General features: G+C 40.3%; 1 protein-coding gene across 1 annotated transcript; it reads left to right on the top strand.

The window, feature by feature from the left end:
- The first annotated feature begins 5223 nt into the window (after window positions 1-5223).
- On the top strand, window positions 5224-24995 carry PARD6B (par-6 family cell polarity regulator beta). The gene is made up of 3 exons (XM_081866712.1): window positions 5224-5599; window positions 13115-13337; window positions 23715-24995. The coding sequence occupies exons 1-3, from the start codon at window positions 5525-5527 to the stop codon at window positions 24545-24547; spliced, it is 1131 nt and encodes a 376-aa protein (XP_081722838.1). The 5' UTR covers window positions 5224-5524; the 3' UTR covers window positions 24548-24995.
- Window positions 24996-26224: the final 1229 nt, after the last annotated feature.

The raw sequence follows: 26224 nt of genomic DNA, 5'->3' as shown, positions 1-26224 counted from the left end.
TTTGCTACTCCATTAAATCCTTTCCCAAAAGAAGCAGTGGTCTCCTGCCCAACTACAAGTGTTATTTTATTCAGCCAAAATGTATCTATAGCTATTTTGTATATATCAATGCTGCCATCCTATACACACCTACCTAAGAGTAAGTCCCATTCAATCCAGTAGGGCTTACTTATGAGTACACACCCACGGGACTACACCATTAACCTCAAACTGCATTGTCACAGACCGTGCTTTTTTTATTTCATTACTGTATAGACCCAGCTTTTTGCCCTTCCTGCAACTGACGTAAGTGGACTTTAGACCACAGAAGCATAGCCCATAATAAAGATGTTAACTCCTCCAAGTGCCATAAGACTCTCTGGGTGATATTCAAATCAATGGGTGTGACTTAGTCAGCTACCATCCTTAGTTGTTACCAGCAATAACAGAATTATTTTAGCATTACTGAGGAAATTACCACCTGTGTTGCTAAAGAAACAGTTGTCCCTATTCAGGTCAAATGAATAAAAAAGAAACTCAGCAACTCAATGGCAAGATGATTGCGTTATCAGTATCACCGATTGTTGCTTTTGTGAGCAGTCATTTTGCATACATTTAAGTTCTAATTTAATTGTAAAAAAACCCCACCCTGTACTTTTTCTTTCTATTGCCATTTAATTGTAGCCTTTACATTCCTTCCACGCATTATGCCCATGTGTATAGAAATCTGACAAGTGAGGATCACACTTCATGAATCTGAGGAATTTAAATAAATTTAATAAACGTGCTAGTCTTTAAGATGCTACAAGTGATCTTAATCTGGCAGGTGGAAAAGTCTGGTCATGTGTAGGATTTTCTCAGTGCCCAAAATTTCTAGTTCTGAAAATTGAGGGGGCAAGCCTAAACTCCCTAACATGGGATTGAGAACTATTTAATCTAATTGCAATTACTTCTGACTTGACCTGCATTGTAAACCACCCTCACCCCCCAATGTACTTGATGCTTACAGCACAATCCTATGCAGAAGTAAGTCACACTGAGTTAAATGTAACTTGGGCTGTGTACACATAATACATTTAAAGTGCACCCCCCCCCACTGGAATCCTGGATAGTTTGTCCCTCAATGAACTATAATTTCCAGCACATTTAACATATTACAGTTCCCATTATTTTTTTGGAGGGATGCCTTAAATGTATCTGCTTGTGTAAGCAGCCATAGTCCCAGTTAAGTGGGTATAGGATTTCATGCTTGTTGAGTAAATGTTAATATTAATATGCGGTCAGTACAACTTCTCTCCAATAAATTCTTATCAACTTTGGTAGTCGCAAATTGGATTTTAAGGTTGACCATGATAAATGTTAGCATTAGGGGAAGAAATCAAACCTCTCCATCTTGCTCTGAATTGGTTGGTAGAAATAGAACATTCCTTTCTTTTGGGGAAGTAAAAAATAAATAAATCACCACCTCCGAGTAAGTCTGACTCACAGGTTCTGCAGAGGGGTGACTAAAATAGCTCTCTAATCTTGTACTTTCTCTCCAGGAGCAGAAGACTTGCCCATTTCTTTACTATGATCAGAAACTGAACTGTTCCTTGGTTTGCTTCCTTGATTGGCTACCAAGTCATTCATGTGACGTAAGCAGCGATTAATATTTTGTGACTGGCTCCAAAGGTTTCATATGACCGTACCTTGCTGACTTCAAGAAACCTTTTGCCACACCCTCCTTCTATGGCACTCCAACAATTCCAGGAATGCAGGGGGAGAAATAAACTTCCTTCATAGAAACCTAATAAATCTTTAGCGATAAAACCAGCCACATGATGGGTTTAAGCACCCAGAGCTCAGCTTTTGCATCTCAGAAGCGGGTCGGTTCAACTGACACGCAAATCCTCAGTGTTGGCTGTGATCTCCTCCATTTTCCATTGCACTGCCCAGCAGAAAGTTAGAGAGGAAAATGGAAGAAGAAAAGCAGAATCGGCCTGGTAATTCTGGTAATATAAAAATTAATGGAAACCGAGCTCCGATTCCCTTCTTCCTGTACTCTCCAACCTTTGATCATTTAAATAGCAACATGTGATATACTTCAAGTGCATGCCCAGAATGGCCAACCCACAAACCAGTTAAGTCAAAAAATATTTGGATTTTAAGTACAATTTTATCGAAATCGTATGCATGTTTTACATGGAAGTAAATTCCACTGAGTTCCTCAGGGCTTACTCCCAAGTATGTGAGTGTGACTAGGACTGTAGCCCTATGGAGTTGGGGGAAGTGATCCAGCTCTGTAGCTGAGCATCTGCTCTGCATGCAAAAATAATAATAATAATAATAATAATAATTTATTATTTGTACCCCGCCCATCTGGCTGGGTTTCCCCAGCCACTCTGGGCGGCTTCCATAAAAACCAGAAATACATTAAAATATCACAGATTAAAAACTTCCCTGAACAGGGCTGCCTTAAGATGTCTTCTGAATGTCAGGTAGTTATTTATCGCTTTGACATCTGATGGGAGGGCGTTCCACAAGGCGGGTGCCACTACCGAGAAGGCCCTCTGCCTGGTTCCCTGTAGCTTTGCTTCTCGTAATGAGGGAACCGCCAGAAGTACCCCATCATCTCCACGTAGGGCTCAGGGAGTGCCCCCCCCAAAACCATGGAGAGTCGATAACAGTCAGTGCCAACTGTTAGATGGACCAATAGTCTGATTCACTATAAGGCAGTTTCCAATGTTCCTTTTGAACTGCATCCCAGTTAAAACGTTTTCTCTATTCCCATTGTATGGATTTTTACCCCACTGTTCAAGTTAGTTCCCAAAAATTTCACTTGTTTTACTTCACATAACACAAAATTTAAAAGTCCTTGAAAAAGCAAGATGGAAAAGCTGCTCTGTATGGAAATGGAAGATGGAAAAGCAGGCATGTTTGTATATATTACCGTTATTTCAAATCCTAACTTCTTCAGGCATGTGATGAAATGTGCTCTGGTCTATAATACCGGCCCAAGACATCTTTTAGTCAAGGGGCCACAATGCCACAAGAGGGGTAGCTACAGATTAGTCTGTTGCAGCAAAAAGAACAAGAAGTCTTACAACCCCTTAAAGTGCTGAATTTCAACTGTATGGAAGATAAGCACACCGACCATTCACTGCAGTAATCAATTCCTTCTATAAAGGATATTTAGAACTTATTCAGAAGTTTGATTCCATCAGTTGGATGCCAAAAAGAGACAATGGTTGCCTGACCCACTACAAGTGTTAATTAACATAGAAAATCTAGGATGGTTGTGTTATCACGAATTACTAAAAACACTATCATCCTAGATATGTTATGTTAATTGACATCTGTAGTGCAAAGGGAAACAAAAGTCTCTGTTAAAGTTTAACTGAATCAAACTTTCGAATAAGTTTTAATTCAACTATTGTACCCTGAGGTCTTCCTTTAATTTTTTTTTTTTTTTTACTGAAGAACAGCAGTTTTAAGGTCACTTGTAGAATGCTCCAAGAGACTGTCATGTTCTCCTACTGGTTTCTGAATGTTTCAAAATAATTTATTTTGTCAGATTTGTGTCCCTTTATTATTATTTTTGTAGGAATTGTTATTTTTATCCTATGAAAAAAGCAGATGAGCTTTGCTGGGTTGGTGATGGCATAGATCAGGTCAGTGAATGAGTTGCTTATGTTGCAGCTTATGTTATCAGATCCTATAATGTGCCACCTGAGTGAAATGAGAAGACTTGTAATTGTTTTAACAACACTTAAATTTGATCTATGTACATTACTTTAGAACACACTTCATTACTATTTTTCCAAAGGACTTATTATAACAGACTTTTATCTTACATTTTAAGCAGCAGCAAGAGCAAAAATTAAAGCCCACTGTGAAAGTTCAGTGGACTGGGAGGGCACAATTTGCTAATTGAAATGTTTCCCCACCCCATGGCAGTTGTTAGAAGTCATGCAAAACCTGAAACATTTTATGCAACAAGATGCCGGTTTTATGGTACATCAGCCAACATCACAAACCCAGCCTCCCTCCCAGTTGACCATTGCAAGTTTTTGCTGGCCTACTAACAGAAAATAATTCCCAGAGACACTTTGCTTATACATACAGATGCTACTTAAAATACAGTCCCATTCTTCCAGTCTCCACCCACAGAATGACAAGTCAGTTTTACTAACAATGAGTAAATGCCAAATGGTTTTTATTTTTATCATAACACTATACAGTTGATTTTAATTAATCCCAATCCCAATCATGGACGGTTTCCTACATCCCTCTTGATCTTACTGCACCTTCCTCTCTCTGCAGATTTCCAGACATTTCCATTCCCCTTTAAAATACAATAATTCATTTCAGTCTTAGGTTAGGCTCAGAGTTGTTGGTGCAAATCCCAGCTCACTGGGTGACCTTAGGGCAAGTTAATCACTATTTCTCAGACTAGCCCTACTTTGCAGGGCTGTTGTGGGGATGAAAACATAGTCCTTTCCTTGGTCAAAAGTGGGGCTATAAATGGAGTAAATAAATATAGCAGGTTCCATATTATCAACCTCTTCTGTTTCTCTGTCCCACACTCACAGCCTATATACTTCATGCCTCCCCCCCCCCATTACCCCACCCCTCCTCCCCTCTCCAGGAGTTTCACATTACACAAAAAATACTGAATTATAATTATTTGGGGTGGGAGGGTTGTGTTGTATTATTTGGTTGCAATTATTATTATTGGGTGGTGCAGAAGTGGGATAAACATATATATATTCAGTGCTTTTTTTCTGGGGGTACGCATACCCCTAATCATTTTGTGAATGTAATTTGGCCTCGTTGAGGGGCAGTATTTCAATGTGAGTAGGAAAATGAGAGTACCCCTAAACATTTTTAAAGGGAAAAAAAAGCACTGTATATATTTATCCCTGAGGGTTGCTAGAAAAAAAAACTAAGAAAAAAAACCAAGAAAAGGACGGCTGCTAAACGCGCATGCGCCGCCCTCCCATCTCTCTCTGGAATCCAGCCCGGCAGGTATTCCCCTCCCGCGCGCGAACTGCGCGCACGCGCGTTCACGGGCCACGGCCGCTCCTGCCACGAGCAGGTGCTTTTCTTCTTCCTCCTGCCGGAGCGGCAGGTTGCGCACGCGCGCTGGAGGTGCAGGTGCGCCGGGGCTTTCCCTCCTCCTGGCTTCCCCCCCCCTTCCTTCCCGCGCACGCGTGCGCATGCGTCGTCTTTCGTGGCTCGCTCTTTTTCTCTCGCTCCGCTCCCCTCGCCTCCTCCCTTCCGCGGAGCTGCAGGTGCCAGGAGGAGGCTGCTGGGCGGCGGCGGCGGCGGCGGCCCCTCCCCCTCTCCTTCCTCCTCCTCCTCCTCCCCCCCTTCCCCTCCCCTCGGCTTCGCGAGGTCGGTCTGGCGGCGGCCGTTCCTCCTCAGACGGGAGGCGGCAGGTTGAGGCTGAGAGGGGCGGCGGCGGCGGCGGTGGTGCTCCGTGCTTCCCTCAGACTCGCTCCCTTCGCGCCGCCGAGCGGACCAGCGTCTGGCTGACGGGCTGGCTGACAGACTCGCCCGCGGCATGAACCGGGGCCAACGCGGAGCCGGCGGAGCGGGGAGCCGCGGCGGCCTCGGCACCATGGAAGTGAAGAGCAAGGTGGGTGGCGTCCCCACGCCGGCCCTCGCCTCGGCTTTGGGGGGGGGGTGTACTCGGGTTTGTTACGTCTCGCTGAGGTGGGTGGGTGGGGGTGCTCTTTCGGGGTCTGTGTGGGGGTTTTTTTTTGGGAGGGGGGAATGGTTACCAAGGAAACGGGTGGCCGCGTTTAATTCCGCAGCCCAGAACCTCCGCGCGCAGCAGTGTTTCTGAGCACGTACAAAGGGCATTCTCTTCAGGGCTGACCAATCCCCGGCCCCCGGTCCGTACCAGGCACCTGAAACCGGGTGTGGGAAGGTGCTCTCGTCCTGGGTACTGGCCGCAACTAGCAGGCAGTCTTAAGCCCCAGCAGTTTCTTTTTTTCCCCTTTAAGATTGTATGTGGGGAAAAGGCACGGTGGTCATGCTGAGAAGGAAACGATATACTGTACATATCTTCTGCTTCGCTTGCAGTGATGGCGGGAGAGAGTGTCAGCACGAATTTTTATTATTATTTTGGCGGGACAACAGCTAAATGCTTCATCTTTCATCTCTGGCCCCAATAGTGTGCCAGGTGACATTTATTTGGGGTGACTAAAGTCAAGGTAGTAATTTCGCTCCTGGAATAATGTGTAATTAGGGCGAGTTGTTACCAAAAATGCGCTTGAGGAGCCACTTGCAGATGCCTTATTTTCCAAGAGTAACCTATTAAGAATGCGGCTGTGCTTACCTTTGAAGAGCCCTTTCAAAACACTAGCTTTTCCCCCCTTCCCCCACCCCATCTGGGATAGCTCAGTGTGAGACTTAATCTTAGGGTTGTGGGATTGAGCCCCACGTTGGGCAAAAGTCTCCTGCACGGCAGGGGGGTGGACTAGATGACCCTTGGGATTGCTTCCAGCTCTACAATTCATTGATATTTTCAAGGTGTGAGCATGTGTACTGTATAGTGGTAGGTACCGTAGTTCTAATCTGAGAGTGATTACAGAATTAGGGGGTGAAGGTTATCCATGATTAGCATGAATGAATAATAGGGTGTGATTTTGTGTAGGCATTACTGGTTTGTCTTGGCTTTGCCAGTCACCACCACCCCTCAAGTCTCAGTACTTTTATTCCTTTTTCTCCTTGTGTTGATGACACTTCCTTTTACCCAAACACAAGGATCCCATATGGCCTGGGCGTTTGTGCTTCTGCCAGTGCTTGATGAATGAGCTTGTTAAACCATTGAGAGAGTATTGCTCTGTGTTTTAATGTGGTCTGAAAAAGTGGTCTTCGGATTGATTGGTTTCTATGAAGTATTATGGGGACTGCTAAGTATCCATTCTCAGACATAGTTTGAGTGTCATGACCATAAAAGTTCTACAATGTGCAACACAATTGTTAGTGATACACTATTCTGTTTGCATAGAAAAAAAAATGTTTTTCTCTAATATCTAGAATCTCTTAATGACTGTGTAAACAGTTGTTTTTTTGTGTTGTGCATTTCTAACCTGATTGCAAGTCAGAATGGCATTTTTAAAGCACTTGCTGCCAATCTCTTCTGGAGAAGGGGGTACAGAGAATGCCATTTTGAGCAAATGAAACAGCCTTTTGTTTCCTGCAGCCCCTGAATTGTTCAGCCATGTTAGTTCAGCTGTAACTTTGGCACTGATCACCAGGGTAGCATGAGGACTTCACAAATTGTGCACACCTTCCTGGGACAAACAGAGTAGCTATTTGGATTTAAAAGGAAGCTAAAGAGACCCACAAATTTTACTGGGGATAATTTTGGGGCATCATAGGCTGTTTTAGGCCTTTGGAATGTTCAGAGTGCCGGCAATTTAGCTGGTTGTGTTCATACAAAATACTTACCCTGGAGTGTTTTCAGAACCTCCTTATGTTAGTGAACACACCCTGGCATACTTTGTTGGAGATTAAAGTGTTCTTTCTTTATTTGTATGGTCATGCCACAAATTAAACTGGTGAGCCATCCCAACACCACAGCCTCTGAGTAACAGGATATGTCTTACTATAGACTGCGGCTGTAATGAAGCGTTTTATCACTCATTTTGCGTTTATTCCTAATTATCAGTGAACATCCATGTACTACTTTGGTCTCGTGGCTATTTCCACATATACTTATGTGGAAAACAGTACTTCTGATGGCTAGTTTGCTCCTGGTGGCATCCATCTGTCTCAGGAGACAATGAAGGAGTATTTCTTTGGTGCAAATTGCTATGCTTTATATTTAAGATTACATTTTAATGAGGGGGGGAAATTATATGTTTGAAGAGGAGAGCTTTCTTTCTTAGGCAAAGTGAGACTTAAAAACATATTACTCATAATGGAGTTTTTTTATTTAATGTGAAATAAACACTATTATTCTTGCTCTTTCCTGTTTGCTTGCTTGTTTGTTTGTTTGTTTGTTTGTTTAACAAGATCTCTACTTGGCATTCCTGTCTATTTACTAAAGCACTAAGTTCATCCCCACCCCAGCTTGTTCCTAAGTTGACCTATGGGGTAATTTAGTATTCATCATCACAAGCCACCTAGAAAAATTCTATACCAGGTAGCTAAGATCACACCCTTGAATTCCACGTGGACATAAAATACCTACCATTCCACATTCTGTACTCAGTCACTTGTGTAAATGAGAGCTGTCTTTCACCTATATATAATGGGAAGCCCCACTCTCTTCAGTCACTTTGATTGTGAACACAAGTGGGTAATTAAGCAGTGTTAAGGGGCAACTAATCTGTTGAGGGCCCTAAAATCTACATCCTCATACAATATGTAGTGAAGCATGGTGCAATTAGACAGGGAAAATTCCTTACCGAAATAGAGAATAAAATTTTTGGGAAGTGTAATCCTACAGTTCACTGGCAGCATATGATGGTGGTTTGGGGAAATCCACTGGCAGAGCAGCTACCACATCTCTTTATATTCGTTCCTCCCCTTTTAGTCAGTGGAGGGAATTAGCAATGTGTAAAGACCCAGCTTTGTAAGAGAAATGAAGGGCCTTTGGACTTTGCATCTCACTGCCTTCCTCCAACATGCCCCAGTTCCCCTCACTCCACCAGCAGAAGGCCTGCTGGGGAGGATGAAGTTGGCTAGTGTGCTATGGGACTTCCAGAGGCAGAATTGTCCTTACAGACACTCCTCAGCTAGTTTCTGGCTGGATTGTAAGGCTTGTTCCCTTAAATAACTTTGAATATTTAAAATGATTTTTAAAATAGCTTTTTAAAATCACTTAAGCACCATGGGATTAATCCCTCACATTTGCTGTACATGCACTTACACATTACGTACATACACACACTTAACAATTACATAGGTCAGGATCTTGAATTGCCTTTGGCAAGTTTAAGCATAGTGCTGAAGGTAAAACTAGTGTTACAGAAAGGCCCTAACCCATCTTCTCAAGTTGTTCCGTTTCTCGTGTTAAAGTAAAAATGTTATTTCTTTCTCTGGGCAATTAGAATTGTACTTTCTCCCTCAACATTTTACTGGCTTCAGTTAGTTCTTTTGTTGGATCTGGGTTGTGTGTAGTTATTTTTTGGTACTACATGTCAATCTTCTGAAGAATTACAATAATATTGTATTGTAACAGAGTGTAGGTTTCCTTAAATTTTAAAATTGTGAGGGAGTAGAATGCAAATAGAAAAGACAACATTACCTGGCACCATAAATCTATTACCTTTGTAAGGGAAGTTACTCCTACAGTGTTGTTTGGTTTTTTAAAATTACTTCATGTGGCACAGGTGTAATAAAACAAAATGACTCATCTGTTCTGCCTTGCTGCCAGCTATTATAGGCTTTAAAGAATATACAGAGAACAAAACTATTTGTGATTACCATAATTCCTTAAATTTAAATGTCTCTGGGCCAAGGTGCAGTGTTTGTGCCTTATTTTTAAATTATCTCCATCTGGTGTGTGGACAACATTTGGATGACTATAGTGCTAGAGAGCAAGGGGCAATGTGTTTTTGCTTGTAGTGGCCAAAATAGTCCCAATTAAGCAGCAATATATTGCTTTTAGAAGATCTAAATGAAGGCAAAATGGAATATAAACAAGTACTGTAGTTGGTAGGTACATGTTCAATGCCAATAGCTTCATGAGAGTTATTTTTATGTTTCTTTGTCCATTTCCTCAATAAGCTATAGTTATTTTCCAAAATGGATTGTACAAGTTCAGTCTTAAATTCGTACTACTGTACTAAAACTACTGTTTTAGCAATTTGAAATCTGCACTTATCCTAGGGTTTGTATACCAACTAAGTTTCAATTTGAATCACTCCTAATTTCTACCAAGTATTTGTGTTCTTTAAAAAGTGTATCATTTTAAATTGCCCCCTTAAGCAAATATTCATACTTGATTCCTGAGCTCCCAAGTTGCTACTTGCTGTGGTGGTGGTGGTTATTTAACTACCGTGCACTTGCTACAAAGAAGGCTCTAAGTGACTTTTGAAAAGGTTGAGTTGGAAAGTGTAATACAAAACCTAAGAAATTATACATTTGAATAAAACCAGTTCAACAATCCATAACCCCAGCAGCAATAACAAAAACTTAAACAGACCCAGCAGGGGAACAGGGGGGAACCCAGCCGAAAACATACAGTACAATCAAAATTCAAGTAAGCAATTGGCTAGCTTGTCATAAAATGCCTGGGAGAAGAGAAGTTTTAACCTGGCACCTGGAATATGCTAATGACAGCATCCAGAGTGTTCAACAGATTTTGATTTGCTTTAATGTTTGTATTCCACTTTTCCAACAACAAATGTTGAGCTTAAAGTGGCTCATAATAATTGCAATACAGTAGCCTCCCTCTGAACCTCACTCAGGAGGAGCATCTGTGGGAGGGCCTCAGGTGACAGCTGAAGGGTCCAGGTAGCTTCATAGCATGAGAGGAACAACAAAAGATAATGGTAATATGAGTTGTTCTATGATGATGCCAATCTGTGTTTAAGCTTAAAAGAGTTGAGAAAGAGATATCTGAACTTAAGCATGCTGATGTAAGAATTTTAATACCTATCAGCTTACTTTAACAAGCAGCAATGATTGAAAAATTCTGTTGAGCACAGGTCAGCCCTTTTAGCTTTGTTAGGATAGTTTTAATCCCATGTCTGCTTGAATGTCAACTTTTAAAAATTCCCTAGCATGATTTATAGGTGTATGCCGTTCTTGTTGGTTTAATCATTCCGAATTTCTATCATCCGTTTATCTTTTTTGTGGCTAAGTTTTGCTTTCTTTGGCTATTTTGATTTTAAAGGCTGACTGATACTACTGCCTTGGCTTACTTTTAAACTTTGGTGGACATAGTTTATAGAATTGAACCCAGTTTTTCAGACTGTTTTCAGCTACTGCTTTTGCACAGGCAGAGTGAGGTGTGTAGAAAAGTTGATACATCTTACTGTGCTCACAACTGAAATAGGTAGCCAACAGTGTTACTACTAAGTAGCTGTCTTATATTTATATATTTATATGTCTCTTCCCCTATAAGTGGTTAGGTTCACAGTTAAATTAATGGAATAGGTTGAATGCTTGTTTGTTTGCCGAATTACTTTGCAGTGGTACCTCGGTTCTCAATTGAAATTCATTCCAGAAGCCCGTTCAGCTTCTGAAATGTTCAAAAACTGAGACATGGCTTCCCATTGGTTGCAAGAGCTTTTTGCCCTCAGCGGAAGCCGCATTGCACATCTGGGTTCTGAAAAACGTTCAAAAATGGAAGCATTTGCCTCTGAGTTATCGGTGTTCGAGAATTGAAACATACAACTACAGAGGTGTTCAGGAACCGAGGTTCCACTTTATTAGAATGTGTGCATCAAACAGAAGATCTGCTTTCTCACTATATGTGCTGCACTTTGTTGAATAATTTGCATAATCTTCAGAGCTAGGAAACTTCTAGAAGGATGAAGGCTATCATTTTGGCATTCCTTTCAGTTAGCATGGATTTTAAGGCATGTGGTAAGTAAGCAGTACTGCAGTGGAACATTTTGCTGTAGAATTGAGTATGGAAATTGCAGCCGCAATGGGACTAGGAACGGCCCAGGGGTGATTGTGCCTTGTGAATTTGTGTGTTTTAATTGCAGGAATGTTTGTAATGGTGAGAATGGCAGGTAGTTTGACATTTAATAGAGTTTGGACAAGCAGGCAAATATTGCATGGGGTGAGGGAGCTTCAGTTGTGGATTGTTGGGATCTGCAGAAGGATAGGCAGGTGGTGATACCAGTGAGAGGGTTTTGGCAGGCAGTGAACAGTAGCTAGTGGAAAGAGCACTTAAATGGTTTGGAGAATTCTAATACAGTGGTGCCCCGCTAGACAAACGCCTCGCAAGACGGAAAACCCGCTAGACGAAAGGGTTTTCCGTTTTGGAGGTGCTTCGCAAAACGAATTTCCCTATGGGCTTGCTTCGGAAGACGAAATGTCTTGCAAGTTCCTGCGGGTTTCCCCCCCTTCCCCCCCTTTTCCTAAGCCGCTGATCCGCTGATAAGCCACTTTTCAGCTGATCCGCTAAAAGCCGCTAATCCGCTAAGCTGTCAATGGGCTTGCTTCGCAAGACGAAAAAACCGCTATACGAAGAGCCTCACGGAACGGATTAATTTCGTCTTGCGAGGCACCACTGTATAGGGCAAGTGGATACTTGGGTCCTCAGTGGAGCACCAGTCCAGACAAGTGGGGTGAGGTTGGCGCGTCATGTTGTCCATAGAGATTAAAGTGCACGTTTCTGCACAGGCCTTTGTGGGTGGAAGACATTACACAATTGAGCTGAGAACGCATGGTGAAGGCCAAGCAAATAATGCCAAATAATATATAAGAGATAGGTGCTGGAGTGTAAAATTGCCTGAATGAAAGCCACACCTTGTAACCTGGAAGTCCTGCCCACTAATCCTATACATATTGGGACATGCAGTGGTTACTTAGTGATGAAAGACAATATTCTGCACCTACTCAGATACTGTTAGTTACGTCACATGATTAAGAGTTGAGCTCTAGCACTGAAAACAAGTTTCTGAGCAAAGCTCTTCACAAATTCTGGCTGAAGCCTGGGTAACCTTGCGGGCAGGGAGGTGGGTGTCTGACAGGAGTTGACTAGGAGGAATGGACTCTGTTAATTTGATGGGTGTCATGCATTCCAAACATTGTCAGAGATGCATTATATCTGCAAGTACTAAGCCATGGTTGCAGTTGTGGGCAATACTTGGATTTATTTTATTTTTTGTTTTCATAATGATTTCCTCCATAATACAGTGAGGCAGAAAACTGTTTTGATTCATGTTAGAATTTGTATTTGAAGTGGAACTCCATTGATTGGTTACATTTATATTGCAGCATTCATCCATTGGATCTCCCTTTCACAAGATTTCTAAGAGCTGGTAACTTGTGAAAATTCATCCAAATAACTTCTTAGATGAATGGGAACTTTAACTTTATTCTCCTCAATTCTAGTTCAACACTGTTCATGACACCACGTTACAACTTGGTGTTAAATTTAAGTAGACTTTGTGTATATGTGAACATTTCCTATTACTGTATCAACTTCATTGTTGTTTGTTTATTTTTGTAGTTTGGTGCAGAATTCCGGCGCTTTTCTTTGGAAAGGTCGAAGCCTGGAAAATTTGAGGAATTCTATGGATTACTGCAGCATGTTCACAAAATACCCAACATTGATGTCTTAGTTGGATATATAGACATTCATGGAGATCTCTTGCCTATCAACAACGATGACAATTATCATAAAGCAGTTTCTACAGCTAATCCTTTGCTTAGAATTTTTATTCAAAGAAAAGGTAAGCATATATTCATCATACATCCTTCAATGAGCTAAATTTCTTTGTGTGTTTTTCCTGATCATTGCTCAAACTGCAGTTTACTGGCTTGGAAGAAAATGCATCATTATATGTATTCACACTGATGCATTGTTTGATACCTGTTGATTTATTGAGAAAGAATATTGCACAGTTGTGCAGTGTATGGTGGGATTTCATCCTGCTGCATTTCCTTTGCTATGCATAGAGAGAAGTTGAGATAGGGGAGCATAGAACCATTTAGAGAGGCAGCCATATTCATCTAATAGTTAAATCTTTTTGAAATACAACCTTGATTCATACACAAGATCATGCCTTTTAACCTTGCTACAAATCTTGCCTTCCCTACTGAAAACTTTGTTGCCTAGCATATCATGAAGAGATATAGAATCTGTTGATACTGAAAGAGAGATTCTTTAATAAAATCACAAGCACCACTTACCCCCAAAAGCACATCATTGATAGATAAGCAAAGAAAAAATGTAGCTTTACTCTGAACTCCTCACAAATTATGTATTAGGTTTTTCTCACGTTGATGAAAAACGAACAAAATATTCAGCAGTTTTTATGTATAATAAGGGCTCTAAGTCACTGTATTGTACCCGGGAATCTGAATAGCTTGGGGAAACCCAGACAGTGTAATTCCTGGAGTTTCCAGTAAAAAACAAAGGCTCTAGTCTGGTTTGGAGAGAAGATGGGAAATGGTCACAGCCTCCCTAATACTGACGCAAGTCATATTTGCTGTAAGTAGAAGAGAAAATAGTTATATGTAACTGTTTAAATAGAATGCCTTAAAATATGTAAAGTGGCACATTCCAGCTACCTTTTTCTAATCCCTTATATTTTGTAATATTCATAAAAAAGATAGAAGCTGAATCTGGAATAGAAGTAGATGGACTGGTGAGGTCATATTCAGCAGTTCTGCTTAATCTCTTTCAGTAGCCATATGACTAGAGCAGATAAGCTACTTTGTTGGGCTGGGATTATTACTTAACATTTTAGCACCATATGTGTGTGTTTATATGAGTTATTCACTTAACAGTTACTTATTTATTTTAAAGCATTTCTAAACTGCTTAATATTTTAAACATCTCCAAGTAGTGTACAGTTTGAAAAGCAATGTATCATTAAAATAGCAAAATGAAAGCTGAATACTGGATAGACAGGTGTTCTGTATCCCAAGTTGTCATCTTCGTGAAGTGGGAAGATGACTTGCTCTGGAGGGGTGGTATTCCCCAGGAGGGAGCAGGTCTGGAGGCTTGGGTGGCCATGGTGGCTAGGAGTGCCACCAAGCTCATATCACCCTGTTCCATACTTCAGTGGTTTTTAAAGCTCTAAAATCCTTCAAAAGATCTATTCAAAATTACAATTCTCATTTATTCAGCATACAATGCTAGCTTCTGTCAACAGTTCATTAGCAACTGTATGAATGCTGTTACCAGTGCTCCAGCCTTACCTTCTACATTTGTAACTTAATATTTCCAGCTCTGGCTTGTTTGCTAGCTACACCCCTGTTTGGACAGAAACTACTTAGCTCATAATACTCCATGCTCTCATAACTTCCAGATTTGATTATTGCAATGCACTCTGTGGGGCTACCCTTGAAGATTACTCAGAAACTTTGTTTGGTCCAAAATGGTTGGAGTTCCATTTAGATCTTTCATAATCCCTGTTTTTAAACAGTTGCATTAGTTGCCAGTTCATTTTAACATCCAATTCATGGTGCTCATGTTAATGTTTAAATCTGTAGAAACAGCCATTTCTTTTCTTTCTTTGGTTCCAGAGAGGGTAAGTCCTCACTTGACCTGGGCAGGGCTTTCCATAATGTTCATGTTGGTAACACACTTTTTAGACATGCATCATTTCGCAACACGGTAGTTTAGTTTTGCTAGCAAACCAGAGGTTAAACTAACCCATTCCAGCCCTGGGAGGAGTGTGGGGAGCATTTGCGTGACACACCTACACATTGCAGCCGACACATTAACATGTGGCGACACACAGTTTAGAAAACTCTGACTTAGGGTATATACAATGAATATATTCCAGAATTTGATAACTGGCATACCGGTTCATACAGGCAACGACCCAATTTATGTGTGCCCAATTGACACTTGTATCACGGCGACCCAGAAGTGGCCAGAAAAGTGGGTGGAATGGGCTTATGTGCACTCCGCTGTCACACACAATGACCCTGTGCAAATTGGGGTTTGCCTGTAATGACAAAAATATGAATATATTTCTTTAGTTTACAAGTGGCACAATCTTGTATGTAATTCATTGCCTACTTTAAAAGATTTTAAAGTGAATCTATATCCAGTTTTTTAAACTTGTAGATCAGAAAGCAATTCTGAAGTTTCAGTCTTAGGCTCTTTTTGTTCATGATTATGCTGTGTTCACTCAGTATGCAGTAATTAACAATTGTATACATATCTGAAGAAGTGTGCATGTACACGAAAGGCCATAGCAATAACAAACTTGGTCTCTAAGGTGCTACTGGAAGGATTTTTGTTTGTTTGTTTCGACTACGGCAGACCAACACGGCTACCTACCTGTAATTGTATACATGTTCTTCTGTACAAGACATTAAAATAAAGATGGGGGGTGGGGAGAGACTTGCCATAGGAATATACCTAATTTGGAATGCTATTCTGGTACCACAGTATTTCCAGTATACAGCATATAGGGGGCAAAACAACAGATTAGGTTTTATACTGAAGCATTTAAAATTGTTCTCTCGTTTAATTCAGTTATTTTGCTACACTGGAATATCTGAGGTTATAATTTTTGGAAGAGTTAAAAAGAGAGAGAATCTAATGGCCAGGCTTCTGCAGTTTAAATCTAATACAAATGTATGGGACTGGTCTTTCTGAAAGTAATTCTGAAACAATGCTGCACAGAGTGGTCATGCCATTGACTGCAATGTAAGAAAGAGCTAACTAGTACAATTCCCTGGTTGAGAAGCATTCCACATTTAATGATTTTATAAAGGGCATCTAACATTCTGCATTAAAAATAAATTCTGCAAACTTCTAAGCCTTTTCTCGTCTAGTTGCAAAATAAATGTCCTGGCTGATTCAGGATGTATTTGGCAGAGATGTCTGGAGCAAAATATGCCTATTACTATATATAGTAGAGTATTTTAGAAGGTAGATTGGGCGAGGAGGGAGAAATAATATTCAGAAGGGTAAAATTTCTGTCTTAAATACAATATAATCTTTCTATGTCTTATTTTTTTAATAAACAAATGCTGTAACTTGAGAATTTATTAGGAATAGACCTAGAAATGTGTTCATTGCAAAACCAGCTCTGAGGTTCTCAAACTCTGCATATACTAGTACTAGTTGCTTAGCTTTTGTGCATTGTAATCAGTTATGCCGAATTTTAAACTTAACAGTACACTTTAAACAAATGCAAATAGTATTTGTGTTTCAAAACATAAGCTAATAACAAGCACATGTTAAACAATTAATAGTGTAAATGATTGTATACATAACCATTTTCATCTGTGGAGTTTCAAGGGCAGTCATTTTTAAAAAATAGGTGTGACAGTTTTCTAATTTGTGTACTACTACATGCTTTCAGAAGAGCTGAGTAACTGGCAACCAAGCATAGACAACTGCACAGTGCTTGATAAAGGCTCTTGTGTGGGTTAGGTCAGTATAAGCTTTACCTAATGTCTCATTCTTTGTGTTGAGTTGGCAATATGCTGATTTGGTTTCACACCAGTGAGCATGGTTATTAAAAGCAGTTCACCTTTGTACCTTATAGGCATTCACCTTATTTATGGCAACACTTTTTACTTCTGGTTTCTTGCCAAAAGTTTTTCACTGTTCTAAACTGATTGGTTGATGTCAGAACAATAGTACCTTTGTACTGATATTGCTTAAAAGAATTTATTCAAGGGTTGTTGAGAGGCTAAACAGTCATGCTGCCTGACTAAGTTTATAAAGATCAGACTTTATTATTTCCCATTTTTTGCATTTATTTATCTCAAAACTAGTGTTAGAATTGCCATGCCATAAACTCCTTATTGTATTCACCTATTCAAAACAAGTTATATTTCTTTGCCTTACATAGCAGTTACTGTATTTTTCGCCCTATAGGACGCACTTTTCCCCCTCCAAAAATGAAGGGGAAATGTGTGTGCGTCCTATGGGGTGAATGCAGGCTTTCGCTGAAGCCTGGAGAGCGAGAGGGGTTGGTGCGCACCGACTTCGCGCAGCTCTCCCATGGCTTGTGGAGAGCTGCCTGCACCCCGAAGCCTGGGGGCGCGCTGAGCTCAGCGCCCCCCAGGCTTCAGTCTTTGCGCAGCTCTCCCACGGCTTGTGGAGAGCTGCCTGTTCTGGGGGCTTGGGTCGGGGGAAGCTCGGGCTGGGGGGGAAATAAACATTTTTTTTTATTCCCCCCCCCAAAAAAAAACTAGGTGCGCCCTATGGGCCCGTGCGCTCTATGGGCCGAAAAATACAGTATATTGCCTTTATTTAGAATGTGTTGTCATACATCAGTGGATCTATTCACATGTCATTGGGTCATAGTTAGTCCAAGACAAACCATGTCTTACCCTGAATAAGCAGTATACTGGTACATGCTGCTCAAGTTGTCCCTGCACCACTCCTACCTTTGCCAAGAAAGAAAGGAAAAACAAATCAGTATACCTGAAGGAACATCTTCACCCCCATCATTCAGCCCGGACACTGAGGTCCAGCTGTGAGTGCCTTCTGGTGGCTCCCTCACTGCGAGAAATGAGGTTACAGGGAACCAGGCAAAGGGTCTTCTCGGTAGTGGCACCCACCCTGTGGAATGCCCTACCATCAGATGTCAAGGAAATAAATAACTATCTGATGTGTATCTGAAGAAGTGTGCATGCACACGAAAGCTCATACCAAGAACTGACTTAGTTGGTCTTTAAGGTGCTACTGGAAGGAATTTGTTTTGTTTTGACTATGGCAGACCAACACGGCTACCTATCTGTATCTGACTTTTAGTAGACATCTGAAGGCAACCCTGTTTAGGGAAGTTTTTAATATTCTGTTGGGAGCCGCCCAAAGTTGCTGGGGAAACCCAGCCAGATGGGTGGGGTATATTATTATTATTATTATTATTATTATTATTATTAAAAGCCAAGAACAAACCTTAGCTTCCACTCACTGTTTAGAAACAGACCATGAGTACTGGCTCATATGCAGCACTAAAGCAATATTCTGATTTGCTTCTTCCTGGTTCAGTAAGGGGAGGAGTGGGATGAGCCTGATTTGAGCTATGTGCACATACCAAGACACTTTTTCATGGTAAGCCATAATTTCTTTTAGGCTATGACTCAAAATGACATGCGAACTATGCCAATGAGTTTCGAAAGGTAGACCTGGAAAAACAGGGAACATTTATTTGAAAGGAAGTACTGGTAATGTAGAAAGGAGTTGCTGATAAAAGGTTAAAACACAACCTGCTATAATAGTTTCCACAAGAGGTTGTGAGAACTTTATTTTGCACATTCTTCAACTGCTTATTTTCTGTAAGAGTAACTGTTGCTCAGCTAGTATATTTTCTTCATAAAAGGCTTTTTATGTTCAAGACTATCAAAGTGTTTATCAATAGACTTCCTTCAGCTGTGTAGGTATTACATTGCTCCAATTCTGTTTAGAAACATGGAATATACACCCAGATAAGCTGCATGACGTAGGTATCTTGGTCTCTGTTTCCAGTGCTGCACAGCATTTTAAAAATTGTTTCCTGACAAGGGCATTGTCCTTTCAAAATGAAGCACCACATCTGCATCTTTTTGGGAATATGAAAATCTCAGTGTATACATGAGTTGCTGTTCCTTAATTCTTAAACTAAAACCTGAATAAAAGAAGGTTTTAAAGCAGAAGAATCTTTGACTTTATTGAATTTAACATTTTAGTTACGTTGCTATTGAAGGGAAAACTGCTACTGATAAAGACAAACAGTAAATGAACTTTCAACTTGGACTGAAGTTGAACACTGGGGAAATTGTGTTCATAACAGCATATTTAACTTTAACCTGGGTTAAAAATTCTCTTACTGGTGCTGTCTTGGAATAAGTGCATTTCATTCAGTTCTTGGTTTCAGGTACATGCACTACTCATTCCTCAAGTTAATATTCTTTCAGCTCAGCTATTGAGGGATGTACTTGGAGATTCTTTCTAGTATAGGAGTTGATAGTATTTGCATAACTTCACATTTCCAGATTAATTTTATTTATTAATTTTATTCCCATACTTGTTTACATCTTAGGCCTTTCCTGGGTGTACCCTGATCCTCAGGAGTGGTTTGGGGGCATACAGGGTGTTGGAGGGGGCACATGGACTTCCTTATGTTGAATACAACCCATTATGTTTTGTTAGTATAATTTGCTGACTTCTGTCTACCCATTCTTGACTTTTTCTTTTCCAGCCCTCATAAGCTATTGCCCTCCCTCACACCTTTCTCCAGTGCAAGAAGATGGTTGCTAGGGATCCAATTTCTAATACATCTGAGATGCTGTCTAATATCAATTAACATCATTTTGCATTGCTGGTTCTCAAGGAAAGCAGAGTCATTTCCTTACATACTGCCAAATTCTTAGGTGGTCAGTTCTAGGTGAAATGTTCAAGATTCCCCAGCCCTTGTGCCCCAACCCCCTTTCAGATGGTAGTTGTACCTGGTGTGACAAAGCAACTCAGAAGGAGAAGGCAGACAGTTTTTTCAGAGGTGTAGGCATGCTGAAGCTTAGAACTTAAGTTACTGCAGAAGCAGATGTTTTTTTTTTTTTTTTTTTACTATTCCCATTTCCTTTTATAGCTCCCCTAACTAGGAACCTTCCAAAACTCTGGAAGATGGCATATTGGGGGGGGGGGGCCTACAAGGGGAAAGAGGACTAAGTGAAAATCACATCATTGCACTAGCAGTATCCTCTGATGGATTGTAAAACAACTCAGGATTCAAGCCTATCTCTCTGCCCACCCTGCAAGCTTAAAGTTTAATCATAGAAACATATCTGGTTGTATTGTTGTTTAGTTGTTTAGTCATGTCTGACTCTTCGTGACCCCATGGACCAGAGCACGCCAGGCACTCCTGTCTTCCACTGCCTGCTGCAGTTTGGTCAAACTCATGCTGGTAGCTTCGAGAACACTGTCCAACCATCTCTTCCTCTGTCGTCCCCTTCTGCTTGTGCCCTCAATCTTTCCCAACAGCAGGGTCTTTTCCAGGGAGTTTTCTTTTCTCATGAGGTGGCCAAAGTATTGGAGCCTCAGCTTCAGGCTCTGTCCTTCCAGTGAGCACTCAGGGCTGATTTCCTTAAGAATGGATAGGTTTGATCTTCTTGCAGTCCATGGGACTCTCAAGAGTCTCCTCCAGCACCATAATTCAAAAGCATCAATTCTTCGGCGATCAGCCTTCTTTATGGTCCAGCTCTCACTTCCATACATCACTACTGGGAAAACCATAGCTTTAACTATACGGACCTTTCTCAGCAAGGCGATGTCTCTGCTTTTTAAGATGCTGTCTAGGTTTGTTGTTGTATTAACCTGGTCTTTAAAAATAACGATGAGTACAGCACTTTTATATGTGAACCAAGCTGCTAATTATACTCACAAAACTAGTAAAATAAATAATAATAATAATATATTTATTCCCCAACCACTCTGGGCGGCTCCCAACAGAATATAAAAAATACGATAAAACATCAAAACATTAAAAACTTCCCTAAACAGGGCTGCCTTCAGATGTTTTCTAAAAGTCAGATACAGTAGTTATTTCCTTGACTTCCCTCTGCCTGGTTCCGTATACAGTAATGTCACTTACCTCAGTGAGGGAACCGCCAGAAGGCCTCTCGGAGCTGGACCTCAGTGTCTGGGCTGGACGATGGGGGTGGAGATGCTCCTTCAGGTATACTGGGCAGAGGCCTTTTAGGGCTTTAAAGCTCAGCACCAACACTTTGAATTGTGCTCGGAAATGTTAGTTTTCTCTTTCCCCCAAGCACTGGTAACAATGAACAGGAAATAGGATAAACATACCTCTAAGAAGAGATACTTTCTAGCAACAGATGTGTTGTGCTGTTGGCAATGCTTTTGTGTGATGGTGGCTGTCAGAGTCATACTAGTCCATTTGTAGTATCAGTTACTCTGGAATCTGCTCAGTTCCCATATTGGGTGACATGTTGTGGCACATGAGATTTCTCAGTTCTCTCCTCCCCCCCCCACATGCCCCCCAATCTCCTCCAGAGGGTCTACCAACTCTCTTTTTCCAGGACACAACCTTTTTTTCATGGGGAGCGTCGTCATAGCAATCCACAGTTAAAATTAAAAGTCAGCAAATGTGTCCTCCTTTTGGCTCTTCAAACTATGGCAACCCGAGAATACCCTTCCTGTCTAGCATTTGGATCCTGAGTCTTTGAATGTGTTAGTACTTGATAGTGTATTTGATTTCAGACATGCCTAGAACTAGGACTAGGTACTGCTACTAATTATACAATTGAATGCAGAACACATACCTTTTAAATATTAAAATCCCTAGCACACACAAGCTGGAAAGTTATTCAACAGTAGTACCTAATCCACCATTCCATTGTCTTTGTTCCCCTTAATGTTACATCTAGCTATATAGTGGTCTTCACTTAGAATTGCCATAAGATCTGTGCATAATTGCAGATTAAAATAAGCTTCAAGTTTCAGTACTATACACTTACCTAGGAGTAAGTCCCATCAAACTTGAAGAGAAGCACTTCTGAATTCACTTGTGTAGAATTGCACTGTTAGGTGTATCAGATATGATTAGCATTGGTATCTTGTGCTAAAGCCATAAGAAACATTTTTTTCATAACAGTAATTTTCAAAAAAATATATCTGGGATTCTTTAAATTCAAAGGCCAGTAATAGCAGACAAGGTTGCATGAAGAACTGTTTTCCTGCCACTGCTGGGCTTCCCCTGCAATCTGTAGCTACAAAGTAGGGTGTGTTCTGAGTATATGCAGAAAAGCAGATGAGACCCATTGACTCATATAAATGTCCCTCATGAACTGAGTGTGCAACTTTAAAGCATGATCCAAAATACAACTTTCTAAGACTTGAAACTGATGGGATTCATATTGATGTCCTGTGGCATATGGGAAAGGACCTGGATTAATTTTAGGAGCAAATATATAATCAAATCATTGGATGAAGTATTCAGTTGGGGTGGTATTCAGCTAAGATTTACTTTGAGTAGACATTTTGAAGTTAATGAAGCTAACTTGGTCATGTTCATTAATTTCAATAGGTCTACTCTGAGTAAAACTTGACTTAATATTACCCTTGGTCCTTAGGAACTGTATGCTAAACAGATGTACTACTACCTGAAATATGAAGAAATGACTTATAATCTTCTCAGTTATAATCAATTATAATACTTTATTATGGGCATCCCCAAACTCGGCCCTCCAGCTGTTTTGGGACTACAACTCCCATCATCCCTAGCTAACAGGATCAGTGGTAAGGGATGATGTGAATTGTAGTCCCAAAACAGCTGCAGGGCTGAGTTTGGGGTGCCTGCTTTATTATAATTAATTTTCTTAATTAAAAATCAGTATATAAATTCAATTAAGCAGTGGATTAAGGCTTATCTCTCTCTGCTTAAAACACCTTTTGCTATAATAACTGAATGAAATCCATGGAAGAACATTCTTCAGCTTGAGTTGCAAGGCGTTGGTAGTACTAGTTTGCTGTTAAACCACTTGTTAGAAGTGTCTTCCAATGTTTAAATATGTTACTTATTTAGTCTGTTGCCAGCCATTTTACCTACTCTTGATGAGGGGCAAGGAAGGGAGCTTGTGGAATGGTATTTGTTTTCAGGAGATTAAAACCAGGTCATTTGGCCACCATCCCAATATTTGGCAGCATTAGGTCCACTGGCTGTTTGCCTTTCCTCATTCTTTTTATTCTAATATACTGAAACTCAAGAAGAAGAAAAATGTAACCTAGAATTACACATTGACTAAAGAATTGCAAGTACATATCTTATAAGCCATTGACGGTTCTTTGGAAAGCTCTGAGTTTTGCTCTTCCAGTGCTAACTTCTTTGCTTAAAGTCCTAGAGCTAAGGATGTTCCGGTTGAGAGCCATGTGTCACATTTAGTGGGCTATATAAAATAAAGCTCAATACAGACATGTGCAGCTACCTTGTTCCTTGAATCCCATTTTTCTTGGACTAGGCCAGCCTGTGTAAGTTCCATTTAGCAGATCAGGAGCAAAACATTACAGAATGCTGAGAACTATTTATTTAGGAGCTCTTTAATGGCTAGTGCCATATATGCTGACTGGGCTTATTTTGTACTCCAAAAATTAACATGTACTCCCCCCCCCTTTTCTCTTCTCATTTGTACAGAAGATGCAGACTACAGCGCCTTTGGGATGGATACCATAACAAGGAAGAAAAATGTCTTGACAAACGTGTTGCGTCCAGATAACCATAGAAAAAAGCCTCACATTGTCATTAGCATGCCGCAAGACTTCAGACCAGTATCTTCTATTATAGATGTAGACATACTTCCAGAAACCCATCGCAGAGTGCGGCTTTATAAATATGGAACGGACAAGCCTCTAGGATTTTATATACGGGATGGCTCTAGTGTCAGAGTAACGCCTCATGGGTTAGAGAAAGTACCAGGAATTTTCATTTCTAGGCTTGTTCCTGGTGGACTGGCTCAAAGCACGGGCTTATTAGCTGTAAATGATGAAGTTCTGGAAGTAAACGGTATAGAAGTTTCAGGTAAAAGCCTTGATCAGGTTACAGATATGATGATTGCTAACAGTCGAAACTTAATAATTACTGTGAGACCAGCGAATCAGAGAAACAATGTTGTTAGGAACAGCCGGACTTCTGGTAGCTCAGGACAGTCTACAGATACCAGCCTTCCAAGTTACACTCCACATACTGTGCCCATATACCACCCCGAAGAAGAGGAAGACAGTGATGAAGATGATATTATTATTGAAGATAATGGTGAGCCACAACAAATTCCAAAAGCGGCTCCTTCCAGTGACAGCATTGAGTCACTGACACAAACTGAAACCAATCATGAATCTGTGCAGAATGGTTTAATTTCTTCCAGAGAAGTAAACTTGTATTGTTCAACTGGCAGCATTAACATGGAGTATGAAATCCAGGACTCAGACCCAAAGACTTTAGAAGAAGATGGGACAATCATAACATTGTGAAACTACAACAGCTTATTTGCTAAAAAGGCCATAAGAATTTTTTTACTTGGCTGTATTCATGCAGGACGTACCTCTCAACTACCATACTCCAATGACTTTTGATATCTGCATAACGGATTACAGCACTCTGCTGTGATTCACAGGAACTGTTCCATTTTGATACCCAGCTGAGAAACAAGTGTTTTAGGAACACACACTGACTGGTTTTGTGGTTCAAGGCAGGACAGCATTTCCATGACCTAAAATTGTGCAGGTCTATTTTTCAGAATGTCAGTGTCTAGAAGGAGCCCCACCGTTTAGTTTATTGTCCTGTGATCTGGTTCCATGTATTGTTCATGGAACATGTTTTCATTTAATTGTGGATTTGAGTATTGTCGTAGGAGAACCAGCCTGAACCATTTTTCAACACGAGAATGTTAATAAAATTACCAAACATAATCTTCAACAATTTTTGGCCTTCTTACTCCATACTCCAGACATGTGTAAATTAAAATAATCTGGAATGTTAATTATCAGTGCAATCCTATTCATATTTACTCAGAAGTAAGCTCCATTGAGTTGAACTCTGCTTACTACAGGCAAGTCGGTATTGGATTGCATTCAATGAGTTGATTGACTTCACTTGTTCTAAAATTTCTTGAAGCAGTTCACAAAATCAGAAGGGAGAGAACTGTCCATTGGATTTATTGATTTGATAGTTATGAAGTGTAACTTTTTTTTAAAAAAAAAAACCTTTTAAACTGTATTGTGATCTACTACTGGTGTTGGAGGGATAAATCACTGCTATTTTGTATGGATTGGATAGCTCACTAAAAAAAATGAAGTTATTTGTCTGATCATATCATATAGATGTGTACATTTACCCTTTTTAAGAGAAAAACTGTGATCTTGAAATATTATAATGCAATCAAGCTCCACGAAAACCAATTGGATTTTCCATTTACGTCAGTGGGAGTTGTATTGTAACCCATAATGTGAAAGTCTTAAAATATTATTCCTTTTTGTTCCCTAATTAGTTCTCTTGGTTCATGGCATCCGCTACTGCTGTAACTGTTATGGAATGAATATAAAAATGCAAGTGCTAATGACAGATTTGGCTAACATAAATCTTATTGCTTATGAAGGTTCTTTTGTAGTGGAACAGTTCCCAAAAGGAGGCAAATTATATAACCACAAATAAACCAGTTTAGAACGTTGGTTTTAGTTACTTTCCCCTTGACAAAATGCTTTCTATTTATAGAATTCTAAGCAAAGGGCATCCTAATATTTATCCTTTGGGCATGTGCTTATTCCTTTTTCTTCACATAATTATGACTGAAGTACAGTCCACTTGAAGAGGGTTCCACAAACAGATAATGTGTGCAATCAGGTAGCCATTTTCATGGATGCATATGTTTGGTACGACTATGGATCTTACCATGGTTCATTATATGGTAGATAAGGTGTAAAATGAACTTTTCACTTACACAGAAGCATGGAAACCAAAACATTAGTGAAAGAGTTGAATGTTAATTTATTGTGGAAACACACATAGGGTTGTTGGGCTGCTTAACACATTCAGTTTGATTTTTTGATACTTGTACTGCAATCATGTGCATGAACACTTTGGATATATTAGTGCAATTACAAACTTAAGAAAATATTTTATTAAACTGTGTTTAAATTTTACTCCTTATG

This window comes from Podarcis erhardii (assembly GCF_964252035.2).
Source record: "Podarcis erhardii genome assembly, chromosome: 6".
Taxonomy (NCBI): domain Eukaryota; kingdom Metazoa; phylum Chordata; class Lepidosauria; order Squamata; family Lacertidae; genus Podarcis; species Podarcis erhardii.
The sequence above is the reverse complement of the archived record's forward strand: the minus strand, read 5'-3'. Positions and strand labels throughout refer to the sequence as shown.

What these genes read in the sequence shown, in the direction of transcription:
- PARD6B (XM_081866712.1), top strand. Translation starts at nt 5,525, where the DNA reads ATGAACCGGGGCCAACGCGGAGCCGGCGGAGCGGGGAGCCGCGGCGGC. An exon ending in CCATGGAAGTGAAGAGCAAG is followed by an intron (nt 5,600 to 13,114) that starts GTGGGTGGCGTC and finishes TTATTTTTGTAG; the next exon opens with TTTGGTGCAGAATTCCGGCG. An exon ending in AATTTTTATTCAAAGAAAAG is followed by an intron (nt 13,338 to 23,714) that starts GTAAGCATATAT and finishes TCATTTGTACAG; the next exon opens with AAGATGCAGACTACAGCGCC.